Source organism: Rissa tridactyla, chromosome 4, assembly GCF_028500815.1.
Source record: "Rissa tridactyla isolate bRisTri1 chromosome 4, bRisTri1.patW.cur.20221130, whole genome shotgun sequence".
NCBI lineage: Eukaryota > Metazoa > Chordata > Aves > Charadriiformes > Laridae > Rissa > Rissa tridactyla.
Window position 1 is genome coordinate 76,667,897 of NC_071469.1, and position 19,451 is coordinate 76,687,347.

At 38.8% G+C, this 19,451-nt stretch overlaps 1 protein-coding gene across 5 annotated transcripts in view; it reads right to left on the reverse strand.

Annotated features, from left to right (window-relative positions):
- Window positions 1-1,032: 1,032 nt before the first annotated feature.
- FTO (FTO alpha-ketoglutarate dependent dioxygenase) overlaps window positions 1,033-19,451 on the reverse strand; it is a 249,992-nt gene continuing 231,573 nt past the window's right edge. For all 5 annotated transcript variants that reach the window (XM_054198315.1, XM_054198314.1, XM_054198313.1 and 2 more), the window contains one exon: window positions 1,033-1,266. In XM_054198315.1, coding sequence (XP_054054290.1) covers window positions 1,195-1,266 — 72 coding nt within the window. In that variant the 3' untranslated portion in view covers window positions 1,033-1,194. The remainder of the gene's footprint in view (window positions 1,267-19,451) is intronic.

The window sequence follows — 19,451 nt, forward strand, 5'->3', positions numbered from 1 at the left end:
TATGATTTTCTTCTGCTTTTTATGGCAAAGGCGTAGACTAGTTCAAATTAAAATAGCAACAGAACTAAATGAAAAATCTCTCCCTTATTTAGGAGCGCGTTGTATCATCCAACACAGAATTGTTCTTTTTATAGCATGTTATTACCAAACAGATCACAAACAGCTTCATTTCTCATAGTCTTCTGGTTTTTTTTTCCTCATAGATCTCACTAGATCAACACAGATGCTGCAATGCCCAGTATCACCCAACCTAAACCTAATCCGTCAGGTGACCTGACACCCAAAATGAAAACCCTTCCTCAGGTCCATCAGCTCTTCAGGGAATGCACTGGGAAACCTGGCCCCAGAATAGGATTCACAACATGCAGAAACAAAGCAATGGTTAGGAACCAAATTCTGACTTCCAGGGAGCCCAGGAGGTGTAGATTCACATCGGAAATCTCTCCCAGTACTACTCAATTTCCATGATGGAAAACAGCAAACAAGTCTCGGGATCTATGTCAGGATGCTCCTCCAGAGTTCCTCATCTGGAAAAAAAATGCTCTAACAAGGAGCCATTGCATAAAGGACTTTATCTACCGTCTCCTGTACCTCTGCCTATTTTAGTGGATGAAGAAGTCACTGTACTGTGTGCACAGGCCTATCCCGGAGTTATCCAGCAGGCTCACCCCAAACTGCCATCTCATTAGGATGCCTAGATCGTGGATTCTGCTTTGTCACAAGTGTGAGCTGCACCTTGTGTTGCTCAAACCTGCCAGGCCAGAGGCAGTTCTAGGCACTCGTGGAAGCTGAAATTTAGATGTCAAGGGAACTTGTGGAGAAACGGATATCCATGAGCTGAAGGGTCAATGGGAATTAAGAGTGGAGGAGGAAATAACTGAGGCTGGTGTTCTGGACTTCAGGTCTTAAAAGCTACCTATTTCTGTAGATTTAGGGCCTGGTCTTTTTTATTATGAGACCGTAACTAAGGTACTGTGTGAAGACTGATGAAATCTGCATCGACACATAAAATAACACATGATAAAGGCATCATAAAGCAGAAAAGATTTATTTGAAACTAAAAGGCTTCTATCAAAATGATTATCATCAATAATTCTAGGCTGGAAGGTCACCTGTTACTCTACCCACTGAACAAGATTTTGTAGATTAGCAATTACTTCTTCAAGATCATATGGTAGAGGCATATTACGTTCATCATCTGTCCAGAAGGGATGGCATTCTGGTCTCTGGTCTTCTGGCAAGCTCTCTGCCGCTTCTGACTGGCATCTGAAAGGAAGGGTAAGCAGAGGAACTACTTCAGTAAAACCGTATCAAGAAACTGAATACTCAGCGAGGATACATTTGTGCATTAATTGGAAGGGAAAGATGATAATAAAAAAGAAATACGACATCTTCTGACCAAATGGATTGTTCATTTACAGTGAAGTTGATTTCTGTTGTAGGCTTTGTATTTTCTGTAGGGATTTCTCAAAAAGCCAATCACAGAGAAAACTCAGTTAGTGTACCTTTATACGGTGAATTATTTTTTCATTATCTCAGCTGTTATTTAAAGCATGTGATTAAACCATTATCAGATTTAAATGTTTGCTGGTTTCCAATGTATTACTAGATTATTGAGAAAGATTAAACTGAATTTACTGCATTAAGGTCAGAGGGGATAGATTAAACAATATTAAAGAAGCCGGACTAGCTTTGTAGGTTCTGGAGATTTACAAGTGTATCAACCTGCTTAGCTCTGAAAAAGGCAATATAAAAAGAGAAAATTCTATAAAGATAAATGGAAATAGAGGTTAATAACAACTTCCAATGATGAATAGGTGGGCAAAACTTCAATAAAATTAAATTAAGAGGTTAGTGTATGTTAGTCCCCAGAGAAAATGTTTAAATTACAGTGTTTTTTATTAAATGGATTATTCATCAATACTCATGAAGTCTAATTATAATATTCAGCTGAACTGCAGCCTGCAGAGGAAAGTTTTATAAGTGGTAACCATCACATCTCTTAAGATTAGGCTGTAATACAACATGCTGCATCAAAAAAATTGTCACAGTTCAAGGAGGATTTCTCCCCCTCCCTCTTCCCCTCCCCTCAAACAATTTGCATGCTGCTGATTAATTAGTTAACGTTTGCAATGGGACACAACAAAGAAGAATGCTACGCATTACTGCCATTTTGGTAGATACTGCAGGTCTACGTAGTTCTTCAAAGACATAAAAAGCAAATAGTAGAAATACACTTTTCTCTCTTGTAAGACATTTTTTAAAATTCATGTTCTATAGAGCACGTAATTGTTGTAACAATTTTGAAGTTGTTTTAAACACGTATGTCTCCCTCATCTCTGTAAAATGAACTCTAAAAACGTCTACACATGCAACTTCCTTGTCTACACCGTCGGCCTTCTGGAAGAGACTGTTTCCAAATGAAAGATGTCTTCTTCTCTTGGGAATTATTAATGGCAGCGTAATCCCCATGAGAAAACATACTTCAGCTTTACACCCATGTTGGTGTGTGGTTAATTGCCGCACCAGCATCCTGGGCACTCAATCCATCGTACATTACACTACAAGGACAGTATTAACACATAACATTCCAATATATCTTCAGCTCTCCACATCAGCCCCTGATAATAGCATCTGTTAACATGCACTAAGTACTATTATGTAGCACATCACTTCATAAATAATAAGATTAGCCGACCTCAGGGCCCTGGGAAGAGTAATGTGTTTAAATGTTCTCATTATTTATTTAAAACAAGAATTAAAGGAACAGAAGCTACTTGTGACAATCCTCTTAGCATAAATATTAAACTGTTTGCATTGATAAGCTGCACTGTACAGAATAACAGAGGATTTGTTTTGCCGGCTGCTTTATAATAGTTGTTAGAGCAAATGCAGTTTAGTGTATGAGTTCTGAGAGGTACTTAACTGATTGTGCCATCATGTTCTGAAGACATTTTCCAAATTATATAAAGGAACAGGAGAAAATTAATATGCAGGGGAAGCTGAAACTAATTACAGCATAACTCCATAAGGCTTTTAAAATCTTGCTTTATTTTCTGTCTTGGCACAAAATAATACGCTCAATTTGCTGGGTAGTATAAGATATTCCAGTTTAAGCATTTCAATCTAAAAGTGGATAAATTAACCATGTAGAGATTATTGCAGATGACAAATCAAGAAGCTCAGCCGGTAAATACTGCAGGCATAGTATGTGGCCTGCAAAACTCAACTTATAATAATGAACATTCTCTCTTTCTCACACATCTGCTATTAACAACAGAATTTTCACTGAGAGGAAAAAAATACCAGCTTCTAGCTTCTTCATGATTTCAGAGCCCCTTTTTTACCTTTAATGTCTCTTTTTTCCCCCACTTGCTCTCTCACACAAACGGATTGACCCAACTTTGCCATCACATTTGGGTTTTGGGCACTTGTGTCGCTGTAGGTGTGTCGGAAGTCACAGTGATGCTGTGACAGAACAGCCCATGAGCAACTATTCTAGTTGCTACTTTCCCTTCTCTATTTTTCATACCAGCAGAGCCGTCTCTGGAAGGTCACCCCACAACTAAGCATGTGCCTTAACTTCCAGGCAGTCGCGCACGTGGGAAGTTTTAGCCATATCACATTCCACGTGAGGGATTAGAGGAATGGAAGTGTGTCAGGTCCTTGGACTTCCTATGCAAATCCGATGATAGAAATGCATCGGTATGTTGCAAAGGTATAAAAAAAAAAGGGTAAACCAGTGCCTTAATATTCCAAGTTCTGCAACCCCATAGGTCCTTTTGTCTTTCTGTCTGGGATTTCTATGGCTTGGCTTCATATCACTAGCAAGAACAGCGGTGAATGTTACATTTTTACATTTTGTGAGTCACCAATTTTGACCAAAATGACAGTCAACTCAAGTTGACAGTCAAAGTCAACTCAAGATGCTCATATTTAAAGATATGGGGCCGGGTCCTAAGCAGTCATCTCTGCACCTGGCAGTTCATTAAGCAATTCACCTGAATGGCAACCACTAGCTTGAACACAGGCATTCAAATACATGCTTTCTGACTCAGAAAGCAAAACCGGTCCTTTCCAGATAAGTGTATTACTATTGATCTTAATAAATTTCTGTGGGAAAAATGGTTCCTACAATGGTCTTTAATTTGTAGGAGAGTAACAGACCTGAAGATCCTGCAAGAGGATAGCAACGTTTTTATCTGAAGCAGGACAATCAGAGGCAGTTAAATAATTGCACAGAATTATTTTGAATTCCTTTGTATCTGGGAAAAGATAGCTAACCTAAGTTAGCAATGATTACTCAGAATAAACAGAAATTCTCTCTTTTCCCAGATACAAAAGAATTTATGAGGCTCCATGTGGGAAACACTGCAAACATCAAAGTATGGTGGTAGGGGGAAAGTACCAAGATTTATACTGTCATAAGTTAATTAAAATATTATATATTAATTAAAAACTGTTATTTGAGTTAATAAAGTCAAATCTCCAAAGGAGAGTAGATCTAATCTGTGTATATTGTAAGCACAAAATGTGTCAGGAGTGGAAATAACACATGCTCTGAGATACAGAACAGATGCCAGATCAAGAGGCGTCTTTCATACCTTATTTGCAGGAGAACAGAAAAACTGCCATGATACATTTCAGAGCAATTTAGTTCCAACACCTTGATAATCTGTGTTCACCAACACATTAAACAAAGGATGATTTCTCTAAAAACGTGCAGAACGCACCGAACCCCATGGTCCCTACCTTCTTGCTAAAACAATCAAGGCCTGTGCCAGTTTCAATTAAAAAAGCCCATTTTTAAGGAACATTTAGTTACCATTGCGGTGCACATTCTCACATCTCTTCTGTAAACTTCACAGACTTTTGATCCCCTTTATCTCCATTTTTGCCAAATGGACTTTGTTCATTAATATCTACCAATAGCTGAATATTAATATAAGTTCAACTAAATCATGACAAAGATTTATAAACTGCATGACAACACAGGACTCTTTCCCTTGGACGGTGGCTAATTCCACCCCGGGCAGGTGCACATCCACTGCGACAGACAGTTGCCTGGTGGTGGGCCCCTGGCTGCACTGACATTTTGATGATCAGGGTGTCAGCTACATTAGAGGACACCGACCACGATGCTAAAATTAACCAAGCTCGCTAAAGTATGTGTTAATTATGAGTATGCAAGCAGTCAATAAAAGGTTAATGCAAAAGTCAAAGGATAAATTTATTTCAGTATTGCATCACTCTACTGACTAAATGACCAACATTATGCTTTGTTTTTAATCGATATATTTTACAGTAATGCGTGAGCCATTGATTTGAAAAACAGTCTTCTTTCTAACAGTTAAGTTTTGCAACTATTTAGTATCATGTATCAATATACTTAAAACACTCTTTTTTCAGAGCAGATACCTTTTTGTTCCGCTGTCAGGAACAGGAATGCATATGAGCCAGGAGGCGGCCTCGGGTTCTGCTGATGAATGTGATTAATGCAAATAAGAATTATCACCTAGGAAGCTAAATAAGGTGCTATGAATTAGAGTCCCTGGATTGGATTCTACTGCACTGTTTGTCTACTCCACAGAGGTGCAGTCAAATCAGATCAATAGGGGTCAATTTGTGGCTCAGACTGCAAGGTGTGTTAAGAGTGAGGACATGATGAGAATAGTCCAGTTTCCTAGATGGTACTAATTTATCTGCCTACGCCTGGCAGCCCAAAGACCAATGGAGATCACGTGGAACTTCATAAGGTTGGTCAAGGAGCGTGGGTCTGGTCATCTTCCCCAGCTACTGATACGGTCAGAAAGGGAGGATGGGATATTGGCGCTGCATGTACCGAAGTACACACTCACCCATACCTGCTTCCTCCAGCATTCCTGAAATTACTGCCTTTTACGTGGGAGTTATTTCCTCCCTTCATTCATACTAGAATAAAGGTGTTACTGAGCTGTTATTCAGAACTTCAGAGTACCTTTTAAAACAATGGCCCAGGTAAAAACAGGGCTTGGCTCACCCTACTAAGACAAATGCATGCATGAATCCACACTAACATTGGTTAATGATGTTAATGATACAACGTGGTTAATGATACAACGCTGCTAACATGGATGCAGTTCTGAGTAACAATAGCAGCTTCTTTAGACAGCATCTTCCATTCTTGAGATTCACAATGACTTTGCAAATTTGGTTGTGATCAAACATGGCTTATCGCTGTTCCAACACAGAGCTCTGCTGGGTGAACACCAATCCTAACAGCAGAGGCACCTGGTACATAGAGTTTTGCTTGAAGGCTTGGATATTTTCATCCTCATCCTTCAAACCTTTCCTCCACCTGGAAATTTTTGTGCAAACTACGTGTAGTGACTCTAATCTCAGTGTTAGGATCACCCTGTGTCATTTCAAGCTCACATTCTTACTTGCTAAAGCACGTATAAAAGAATACGGTGTGTGCTCAGATATCTGAATTGTTATGCAAAGCACAGAGAAAATATGACATTACATACTTGAGAACAATCACTCAAATAAGTTAACCTTGATTTTTCTTTTTTTATAAATTGCGTATCTCATTGACAGGTTTGACAAATTTACTTCTGCTGATGAATGCGTCACAATTAAAACCTGGTACCTCTTAAGTCAGAGCTGAAACTTCCAGTGACTTCAACAAGGCCAAGATTTCAATCCAAATGCTTTTCCAGAAACCATTCACAATAGACATGAGCTAGTAAGCATAATAATAAAAAACACCCGAAAGAAACTATGGAAGGAATGAAATAAGCTGAATACAGTTTCTCAAAGTGAAATTTAGCAAGGGATACTCAATTTAGATGTTTTTATCCATTTACAATGGTGGTTAAATTATTGGCATTGGAAGTCAGCTAATATATTGTGGAGTAACAAGATGTGATGTTCTGTAACTTCAAAGTTGCCACAGAAACAAAAAAAAAATATCTGTTTTATCAAACCAAATTGCTCAGTAAAGAACAGAAAAACTCTAAAGTAAAAACGCAAACTGATGCCGTAAATACACATTCTTCTTCCCCTTTGGACATGGACAGGATACTGGGATAAAGTCCCTAAAAAGGACTGAAAAAGTCACCCCACTTATTTGAGGCACTAAACTTTCATTTATCTTCATGAAAAGTTGAAAAATGGAAGGGATAAATATAATTCATGACAAAATGGAACGGGGGTGAGAAATCTGAAAAGCAGCTGCTTTCCAGTTGGGTGCCCATTCCAGCCCCAGCAGTTTCAGAAATTACAACATGCCTAATTTTAAGTTTTCTTCTGCTCCAGACACCTGTTTGGTCACAGTACCTGGTAACAAATGAAAATTGCCGACCACTGATTAAGGATTAAGGCCACCAGGTAGACTGTTGAGAACAATTTTACAGCTAGATGTATTTGTTGGCATGTCCATGAGATACCAGTGATGATGAATGGGGCGTTTTGCCAGCTGACCAGTTAGGAGCTGCTGACCTCTGACATCTGTCGCTGGAGGTGGACACCTGAAGCCTGCATTGGTCCTTCCTGACCACAAGGAACAATACGGGGGTCAAGTGGCCAGGGTGACTATATATGTCATACCTGAGGCAACCCCGCTAGAGCTTTAGCGTACCCAGCATCGAATTCCAGAGCTCAGCACAAAGCTGAGACAACTGTAGAAAGGCACAAAACAAAAGGTGTGTGGTTTCACAGAGGTATAAGGTAGCCAACCTTGCCATGCGGGAAAAGGGACACGTTGTTCTCAAAGAACAATGAAAATAAACACAGTTGAAGAAACAGCAAGTCTCCCCTTCAGAGAAAAACGTACAACAGCCACTACGTCACTGGTGCCCTCGTCCTGCACGGACAGAGCTCCAGCCTGGATCAGCTCTAGAGAGGGAAACCATTCTATGCTTTCCCAGGAGTACTCTTTCTGGAGACCTACTCCAAGATACAAGATTTACAGGAGCTAGAGCTAAACTTCTTTATAGTTAAAAAATGTTGAAATCTTGACTTCTGGTTTGGCTTATTTTAGAGGAAATAACACATAACATATACAAAATCAGTATTTCAGCTGGAACTTCACCAAAATAGAACGGTGTTTGGAAAATGGGGGTTAGTTAATGCCCCATTATGACACAGGGTTAGGGTGGAATGTTTTCTCATCTCTTTGTTTCAACTCTCTAAAACATAACCAAGCCAATAATTTACAAGTCCTTCACTTGGTATTATGATTAGCTTTCATAATTTGTACCCTAACAACCGTTTCCTGAAAAAACACAGGATGGAGAAAATATAAATATATTGAAATATAACAATATGAAGGTGTTTTCGTCGTATGGCTGTAAATACTTTGTCTTTATCACCAACAAAATTCTATTTTTTCATGCCAAAACTAGAATTTTGGAAGTTATTGAGTCCAATCTAAACCTTATACCAAAGATTTTCTTAGCTTTTTTGAATTAACGAATCAGAAAGTTGTCAACCTTGGCAGAGAGTATTTCTTTCAGTTGTTCCCTGCCGTGACTCTGCACAACTAAAACCTTCCCGGGTTTACTCTGCCTTTTAAGAACAAAACAAATTATATCAATAATTGAATTTGCAAACCAGATTTCAGAAGTACTGGTCCCAAATAGGCGGTGAAATGAAGTGGCCAGATGGGAAGAGAGCAGTGCTTCCTTCTTTTGAACATCTAATCCCCAGTGTATTCCCAAGGAGTCTGTCCCATTTCCATTAAGTCACCGCTGATGTTCTTTCATGTGCTGTAACTAGAGTGTGCCCAGCCATAAGTAATGGCTGAGGCCAGGAACTGCATTTATAGAAGGGACAAAATGAGTTTGTTTCCAGATAAGAAACTTGAAAAGAGAATGCCAGGTTTAGGAAGGGATGGAGGCAATATCAGTTAAATTTTAATCCAAGAAAAAACCTAGTATCAGCTGCACAAATAGGCAAGTACAAACACACACAATGGCGTGTCAGAAGACCTCTCCTGTCGGCTTCTTTCCAAAGTTGACAATGAATTTTGTCACTGATGCATTTGGCCCTTGCTACAGAACCAAAGATTATGGTCACTGACCCAAGAGCTTTATGCCTCCAAAGGCCTCAATTCCATCAGAAATGAGGATGCTGCTAAAATATCCTGAGGCATCACGGGTGACATATTAGGATAGCCTGACAGCAGCCAGCATTGTCCTTGTGTGTACTTCTACAAAGTGAATCTAGAGCAGAATATATCTTTTAACAGTGGCCTGCAGAGTGCATTTTGCTGTTCCACAGAGAGGTAGGAGAGAGATCAATGAACCTGACACTAAAGAGGTTTAAGCGACAGTTGCTTGAACTTGAAAATAACAGAGTTTTTAGTATTACCCAAATCATAAATCAGGTAAGTATGAGACAAATATAAATTGTTAATACCCTCCAAATGTTGAAATAACAGCAACCAAAGCACTGGTGGAGTCCACCTGTGAGGAGTTTTCAAGAGGTGCACCATCGCGTTTCACGTGTATTTGTAGAAATATGGGAAAACTTCACAAAACTATTTTTAAAGAATGTTTTGCTTTGCCTTAACTGGAGAGAAATTTAAATAAATTTTCAAATTTTTTGACTACAATACTAATTGAAATCTGTAAAAACATATTTTGGCCTTTCTCAACTATTTAGCTGACAAACTGTGGGAATGGATAAAGATTTGCTGCAAGGTATCTTCAGTTACAAAGCCTCAGAAACATTCCAGCTCTAGGTGGAAAGAAGGGAAGAAAAGAGGGCACAAGAAGCTACTTTATCTAATCTATTCATCTCTACTGTGGGTGAATTAATAAAGAGGATTCTACCCAAAAGACACTTCTGATGAGACGGTCAATGATCTACCTCACCAACTCCACCCAACCAAAGGGGAGTTCCTAGTAGATGGCACTGCAGCAACTGTAAAGCTGCTGGGAACAGCGCTGGCATCGGATGCGTGGTGTAAACTTGACTTCCCCAGACGGAGACTTTCCTCTCTTTTGTGGCCTCTGCCCAACAGACCCAGAAACAGTCCACGAGCAAATCAGTGCGCCTCCTATTCCCACAAGAGAACGGCTGTGTGGGGCAGCTTCCATTCCATGTTTGTTTGATTTTTTAATTAAGAAACATCACTACTCTCTATATAAAGTGCAGGGGGTAGGGAAATCCCCCAGAGAAACACTGAATAAATAGCACAGCATTTGCTGAAAGATGAAGTTAAATCCAATTTAACCTATAGGTCTACGGATTGTTCCCTTTCAGCCCCGTTCCTCAGATGCTTTTGTTCCCTGTTTTTAGAATAATATGTATACAAGCAACGTGTCCTGACTGCATGAGAAGCACATTTATACATATTTATATACACACCCCTTCATTCCAATACTTGCAAAAAAATCCCATCAGTCCAAAAGAGAACAGCATTTAGGAGGAAATTTTCAGCACCACAGACATGGGTTTAGTTACATACTTTTCATGATCAGAAATGGGATGTGAGTTATTCCCCCTGTGCTGAAAATATTTGGCTTTGACTTCAAACAAGGTAGAAATATATCAACCTCAATATAATTTATATTCTCTCAAAAGGAACCTAAAATGCTCTAAGCCTTTGCCGAGGCATCTGATGTTCCAGTCCCCTCTGTTGCACTGTATGATCGGCTGTTTTATTTCACTTGCAATCCTTGCTTTCCTATGATTTTTTCAGACAAAGAAACAAAATGTCTGCTGTACACCGAGTATAAACACAGCTGACTTGTTTTCCCCACAGTATTGATTTTATGCACTTTTAAAATAACTATTTTCATTCTGTTTGCATAATCAGCTGGGGCATTGTTCCTCTACATTTGCAGAAACACAGATGGAATTGCTGATTTGGAGCCTTTGGAGAGATTTTACAGTATTCTCCAGAACCTAAGCTTCTATTAAAATAAGGTTTCAAGCACTTCTGGTGGTGAAGATAGCCTGGACAATGTAAATTGATGCATGGTTATCTTGTTGAGTCCATAACCAGACAGACGGACGCAACAGCACCAAGGGAGCTGTGAACTTCCCCCACTTCTTTTATTGGGTGTTTACTTGGGGCCTGATGCTCCCCTCTGTTGTGCAGCACGGCATTAAATGACTGAGAAAAAGAGAGGAAAAGGAAATGGAAATAAAAACCAGCAAAGAGGAGAAAAGGAAATCTCCCCAGCCTGCTTCCCAAGGGGCTACAGATGCCCTCCCTTGCCGGTATTAGACCACTGGAAGATTTGGGACTGAGCCATGCATATGGCACGTCTTTCGAAAGACAGTACATCTTCCAAAAGAACGTCACAGGAAAAGTTAATGACGCTTCCGGCATCATTTACTGTCCCACTTTATCTTTTGTTCTCCTTTTATGTGGATGTCATATAGCTAAGGAAGAATGTAAATGTAGGATGGCTTTAGGTGACGCTGTGGGAGGATGGCCCTTCTGTTTAATGCCCCCTCATTTAAAGCAAGCAATCACATTTTCCACAGAACTTTGGGGTTTGCAGGCTCTGCCCTTCTGCAAGAAAGCTAAAACATTTAACTTGTTGAGTGTGCATTTTTCCGTAAGACAACCTTTCACGTTAATAAAAATCAACTGCTGTATGACAAATGCCTATTTGTTATATGTGGAAAGTAAAATCAAAAGAAACACGACTGAATGCAAGTAACAGTAACCACATTACTCAATCCTTAAACCAGACTGGACAGAAATGGGCTATATCTTTCCAACATCAAAGCTATGGAACCCAAAAGGTTTCCTGTGTCACTCCCGAAGCTGTGAACACAACCCATCCTCAAAATCCCACAACCTCCATTAGGACCAAAGCAAGGGTGGCACCTGGGAGCAGAATGGAACCACAGACCTTTGATATTTGTAGTAACTCCTCTGCAAGAAGGTCTCCATCTACGATTTTACACGCAGCAGTCCTTCGCTGATGTAAGTTTATTAGGGAGAGCAACACCAAACGGAGATCCTGCCCCAGGAACCGTGTTGTCTTGGTGCTCTCAGACTCTTATTAAACGCAGCTCTCCCGAGCTCTGGTCCATTCCAGTGACTCTGCATGCTTCATTAGCCAAAGGGGAACTACGATGGGCTGACAGCAAGCACCATACGGGAAAGCCAAACAATCACAAGGCTAACTCTCTATTTGCAGACTGAAATTAAGATCTTGCTTATCACCATAACTTGTGCTAGGAATACATATGTGTGCATATATACCTCTCTCTATACGTAGATACATATATACTCACAAACATATAAAAGGAGCTAACACCACGTTTTCTATCAAGAGATACGGCCTTGAACTCCTATGTGGCTTAGAGAAGAGAAAAAAAAAAAAAAAAGGTTTATTGTGCTGCAAAACTACATTGTCTTCCCTGTGTTGTGCACCTCGGCTGTAGCCTGCAACCAGAATGTTTATAACACATATTGGAACTAATACTATAAGAGCAATGCAATCCTATGGACTAAAACACAGTCTCCTTTAGGTCAACATGAGGTCAAACAGAAGCAGGAGGGAACAAATAATAGGGAAATGAGAAAGCAGATCCAAGAAAGGCAGAGAGGCTCAAAAAAAGGAAAAACTAGTTTAGGAATAAAAAAGAAAGCCTCATGTTAACTAATCACTTTTCAGTCACTGCAGAATTTCTCCACGGCTGCTACTTTATTCAGTGGCATTTTGTGGATAAAAATATACCACCAAAAAAATACCATTGCTGGCAGAGAAACAGACTTGGTGTCCCAGGAAATGCTACGGTACATTCAGGCAACAAATAAAAATCATATGGCAACAGTATGCTCAATATGGTTTTTCTCTACTTCTGTAAGTGGAGTAAATCTTTCTGATTGCCAAACAAGACCTCAGAATTTTTTCTATTTACCCTTTGCATTTCAAATAACTGAAAACATTCTATAGAGACGTTAAATATCCTTTCCTACTTTGACTCGCCCAAATACAATGCGAATAAACGTATTTCTTTACTTACTCCCGACTGCATTAAGGGAAGAAATTCTGTGTGAAAGTTCAGCATCACTATACCTCAAAATTTTGCAATTAATGTAATTCTGCAGTATTTTTAATACCAACTAAAATTCCAGTATACACTGAAGGATGATTTAAAATTATTAGACAGGAAAACACTTTCCTTTATGGAACATGATCGCACTCAACCAATTTAAACATGTGATAAACTACATGCATCTGATCCTGTCCCACTTTCACAGACATCATTTCCACGAGTGCTTAAGAAAGTGCAACATTCTGATTTACAACATTCTATCAGTGGACTTGGATTCTCTCAGCACCATGAAGCCTCGTTCACCCAAGTGAATGCTACTAGTAGGTAAAACCTAAAACGTTTATTGCAGAAAACGCATATAGCTCTTCATATTATTTTCCGTGGTGTAAAGACTCTGACTGCAATATCAATGACTTTAAACCACAGGCTAAGACTTTAGACCTTTCGGTGGTGCCAACTCACTTGTTTTATATGCTCTGATATATAGTCCTGGCTTTGAGCTATCTCTCACTGCTGATGCTTTTGATGCTTTGTTCTCTTTTCACTTTAGGATGGAAAATAACAAATAATGCTGAGTTCTCTTCTTACTCTTGAATTCTTCTGATGTCTATCTTCAGAACTCTTCTAACATCCAATTTATGTCATTCTTTCTCTTTCTTATGCCGTGAATTTGAAACGAAAGGAGGTAACATAATATCATAAGATCTACGGACGATTGAAATGGCCTTCGGAGTAAACTCCAGAGTTATTCGTAAAACTACCTTGCCTGAATAGAAACTGAAAAATTGCTTTTCAATAGATAATGCAACTACTCTTGAAATTCTTCTTGGATGAAGTTATTGCCATAGGGAACACTCTAACGATAATAAAGCATATGGTGCCAATGCCTTAAGATCAGTTCAGATGGGTTATTTTGTTAGTATTTGCAAAGCACATTTCAAATTCCTTTCTCAAACACTTATGTGCTTTCTCTTGACTAATTCTTTATCATAAAATGGCTACAAAACCTGAAGTTTGTTAATGAGAGATGCTGCAATCTGCTGATTGACCTGCAATGCTACTCTCACGTTACTCAGTCATATAATTCCTCTTAAAACACATCAGAATTCCAAAGACCTCTTACATTAGTTAATTAAGGACCTGATTCAATCTTCTGTCAGGACTGAGAAAAATGCATAGTCACATATTTAAATCTCATTTAGCTCCGTAGAACTTTCAAATATATTTCAAGTTCGGCACAAGCTTAAAAGCTTCACTGCATCCTTTCTTCGTTTTTCCTTTCTTAAGTACTCCTGAGGAGTTATTAATTTGTAGTTTTTATTTCTCAGATATGTGCAGTTCTACAGGGAAATTTCACACACTCTCCTACTTACTGAAGTGCCAGTGAGAGCATCTAGGGAAGTTAATGACATTCCTCAGCAAGGCGAAAAGCCCATTTTCTTAGACCTTCTCCTACAGAGTTTGTCCTTTCCACTTTCACTTTAGCTTTTCCAGCATTTCACCCCTATTGAGCACGTAGAACACTGTTGCTTTCTTTTAGTTTTCCCTTGGAAACATCTAAACATAATCCTTTCATATGTAGCCTGCCTAAACCATGACACAGGCCCGCATTAGCTACTTTCTGTTAGCAGATACCAATTTGATCTCCATTTTCCAAGCGTTCCTTAATGACTTTACCAGGCTCGGTTTACTTGCTGTTGGCTTGTCTCTCTAGCCAGAGTGAAACACTGGTGAAATCACACTGTAAGTGCAGGTTCTTCTCAAGTCCTTGAGGACTGCTCCATACACCTCTTCCTTTTTTTCCCTCCCCGACAAGACATTAGAAAAATACTGTTCATTTACATTTGCCTCATAATTTAAACCAGGTACCAATCTTATAGCGATATTTGTGACCTTTCTAATTGGAAGGTTTAGAATACCTCCAAGAGAGCAACTTTACATCATAAAAACTTTTGGGGCCTAAAAAATCTTGTTTGACAGCCTACCTTTTGTGTTTTTCACTCAGAAACAAGGATGGATGTTATCCTCTGCATCTCTGTATTTTAGGAATCAAATAATCTTCTACCAGTGTAAAAAACCCACTTGGTAGAAGACAGCTAGGGTTGTGCCAGGAAGCTTTTAGCAGTGTTCAGACCCATTTTTTTCTCAATCTGCTCCAGAACACACAAAAAAAAGAACAGAACCCATCTTTGCATACAGCCAGCCCTCTTAGACATAGTAATGTCTGGCACTATGCCGTGTTATTAACTTATAACAGAATGAAGAGCCCTGTGGCCCAGTAATGTTGATTTGAATCCAGGAAATTATAAAGACTGTTAGACTGCGACTATCATGACAAGGGAAATGGAGTGATCCAGGTATCTACAGGCCCTGTAGCATATCGTTAGGCAACAGGAAAGCTGGTATAGCATTCATTTGACAGATAAAATGAATACATAAAGCACGCCAATCAGTATGTTTTTTCTGGAAAACAAATCTTGTTGGACAAACCCTTCAAGACGACAAGTTCAGTTACTAGAAGAAACTATGGAAGAATAGTATGAGTTGATTTATGCTAGCTAGTGAATGATTTTTTTTCCCAAGTAGCACTGAATGTCAACAGAACATACACCACCAGTAAGTAATGGCTATCAAGTAACAAAATGATAAACATCAATGGGGAATCGCTACTGAATGGTGACCCCCATAAGGGATTCCTCCAGAGACCAATACAGTGGCCAGCATTAGTCACATTTTCATCAGTATTCTGAAAGGAAATGGCAACGATCAGCTACTTGACAATTTTTGCAGACAGCACGGAGACTGATACGGCTAAAAAATATGAGGACAGGAGTGAGTCCTGCCAGGCCACTCAGTGATCAGGACCAAATGTGTTTTAGAACTATATGCAATGACAGGGAGAAAGATGACTGGAAAGTGGATGAGTTTGTGCTCAAAACCACTGCATCTGAAAACAATGTAGATATTATCCCAGATAACTCAAAATGAATTCCCAATATAGTACCTAATCCTTCTGTATTTCACAAGGTAGACTAATATGAGTAACATGGAATAACCTTGTTTCCAGCTTTTTAGAAGTACATTGAAGAGAGCAGAGAAAACAGACTGTGGAGACAGGTGGAAAATATGAGATAATGATTAACTCCATTTGCTTCACTTATCAGATTTAAAACTGATAGATTGAAGGAAAATATCTTTTATGAAAAAGCTCTCTTGTCTAGCAGAGGAAGCTGGAATTTGAAAAAGAACTCAGAGAAATTCAAATATGCCTGTTTTTTTTACAATGAAGTCAATCACACACTGGGACAAACTATTAACGGAACAGAATATTCTTCATTTCTGACATCTTCAAATCAAGAAAAGATTCCTGCCTGGAAACCATGCAGTTACACAGCTAGCACAAGGAATAAAAGGATAAAATTTAGTAACTTGTGATAGAAGTCAAAACAGCTGACACAAAAATCCTAAATATAGTGATGCTCAAACTTTTACACAACCATCCTTTAACGAGCTTACTTTGAGTAGGACTTCAAAACCTACATCGTGCTGTAAAATTATACATTCTAGTTGGAATGGATACTCCAGAAGAATGAAAGACGAGCGAAGACTTCTATTGTCAAAGTCCCAAAAATATCATCTTAGCCTTTGAACCCAATATCACTATGGAGAGAAAAACCCTGATGCGGGGTATAAAAACCTTTTGAAGCATCCATATTCTCCATTCTCTTGCACTTGTCATAGACAGGTATAACTTTTTAATATATATAGGTTTAACTGAAATGAGAACTGGTACTGGTACGTATACACACATATTTCATTAATACTACAATTTGTCATGTAATTTATGAAAAATATTCAAGATATGAAAATGTAAGTAAACAGCATATTTATTCTTTCATTTCCTTCATTTCTCTTAGAGCACCCTGAAATCACCAAAACGTACAAGGTCACACTGAATCAAAGGACAGTATCTGCTTGTTCAAAATGTCATTATGGAAGAATGAGGAAAAAGCAAGCTGTATTACAAGTCACCTTTTCAGCTCTCACAAACAAACTATTAATGGAGAAAGTCAGTCCTTTACAGTGCATTACAGGACCAAGGTCACCTGGGAAACCATAAGGGCTCACTGGCTACCCACAAGACCAGCTCGATTAGTCCCAATAACCTCCTGCCCTTGCCAAGGGACTGATGGGAGGTCAAGTTTTTCAGCAGACTGCTTAACTTGGTATTCATGCTCTTTAGCTGAACAGTTATACAAACTGAAGTGTCTGAGATTCATCTGAAGCACTTAGTTTCAATTGCTGTACAGTGTTCACGGCAGTATTCACTACTGTCCATTGGAATTACCATGAGCATTATAATTTTGCTGATAGTCACAAATTCTCTACATACAAAGACAGTCTAAGCTCAAATTTTATGTCAAAACTCATGTCTGCTAAAGAAGAGTGTAATTTTGGCATAGTAACTTTTAATTGTCTTGTTCCTTCTGACTGCCATAAATCAGGTGATAGGAACATCGCCAGGAAATAAATTTTCTTGGAAATAACCTGTAACGACAATATGCTCTAATTCTCTGCAAATTTGAAATGAGGTAACAACTTCCTTTAATTCTCTATGCCTTTTTAATAACTTGTTCTATTTCCAAGACAGCTTTCTTGCATTTTTCCCCATAGCATTTCACTGGGTTTCAGTTAAGAAATTCTTTAAAACCTCCACACCTAACTTTAAAGATATGAAATGTAAAATGAAGACTTCATGTTGTGATAAAAACATATCAACTGCTTCAGTATACGGTATTTACCTGTAAGCTCATCTGCTTCTACTGCATATTTAACTACTTTCTGCGCCCTCATCGCTGCTCCATCTGAATACCTCCCACCTCCCTTCTGGTGTCACAACAATGTGCTCTCAATGCATGAGAAATCAGTGCGTGAACTAGTCAAGAACTTCACTGCTCTTTGTATGGTGCCTAATCCACTGGACAAGCTTCCTTCCCATCAGACTACTACTGCTGCTTCCTTCTTCTCACCATTCCATTATCTCACTCACCTTGGCACTAACAGGCCATGCACTTTCAAATCAGAATCCAACCCTACAAAGGATGCCATAGGCAAAGAAAAAAGCATGCTGAAAAGCTACAGGAAATACAGATTACAGGTGTGCTTAGCATAACTGCAAAACTTCCAGAAATGTAATTCTGTGATGAAACGAATTTAAGACACTTCCTTCTAGAGTTCACTAATTGCTCTACCAGTTAATGCCTCTTCATCCACTTTTTCATAGATGACAACTGGCTTGAGGAAAGAAACAAGTGTTTTTCATCAGTACTCCTCATCTGATCATCGCCATACAGAAACCTGGCACAAACAACAGAACCCCCTCTACTTTTCACAAAAATAAAAGTTATGACAAATGTATCTTTAAGACATTTTCTTCATTAATTTGCAGCAATATCTCACTACTTAGGAGTTGCTAGAACCCTCTGTTCCCTAGAGATTTAATGCTAGAAGGTGCTGAACATTCAGTTCTCAGTGATGAAAATGGGAGCTGACGGCTCTCAGCAGCTCATCGCATTAGACAGTAGGGATTGCTCACAAAAAGAATGACAGCCGTACCTGAAAAATGTTAAGCAAGGTCCAAACAGCTCGGTTACTGGCTGGCACGCGCCCAGAATTGGACAACAAAGTGATGAAGACAAAGTAAGCATCCCATTTTATGCTTTCTTAAAAAGTGTTGCCTTTAAAAAAAGAAAAAGCCTATGCATTTTATGCTTACTCAAAAAGCACTGCATTTTAAAGCTATGCTTATTTTAAATCATTTATATTGTTTCCACTTATCAACTATCTATTCTGAGAGAATGAGCACGGTGATACCAAATTGTCTATTAGAGCTACTTACAGGCACAGTTCCTGTTCATAGCACAATGCAAAGAATGTTTACAACAATTACCTAGTCATCTAAAATTCAAATATACCAGTCTAAAGTATTTCTGAGAATTTCTCACATTATAATACTTTAAGTATATGAATTTCTGTTTAATATTTTCGATTACACCTTATATTTGTATTGCGTCTTATTTCCTCATTAAAAAAAAATCCACTGGAAGTACGGTCACTCTACAGCTAGCATATAGTTATATTTCAGATTTAAACATCTTAGATGGGAAAAGATGCACAGTCCAAGTCTCATACCAGTTCTACGCTGCCTTAATCAAACTGATTTATCTTCAGCCTTTTATATCAGTTTTACACTAGCATAATTGAACTGAGTTCAACGGTTATTCCTATTTCCACCTAAGTAAGGAATCAAGGCCGCAGCGTTTCTTTTCATGACAAATACATTGTCCAAGGATCCAGTAAAACTACATGCTTTCAATTCCATGCGTGTTGTTATGCAGATACATGACACGCAGACACTTTAAACAGTTATGCAAGTG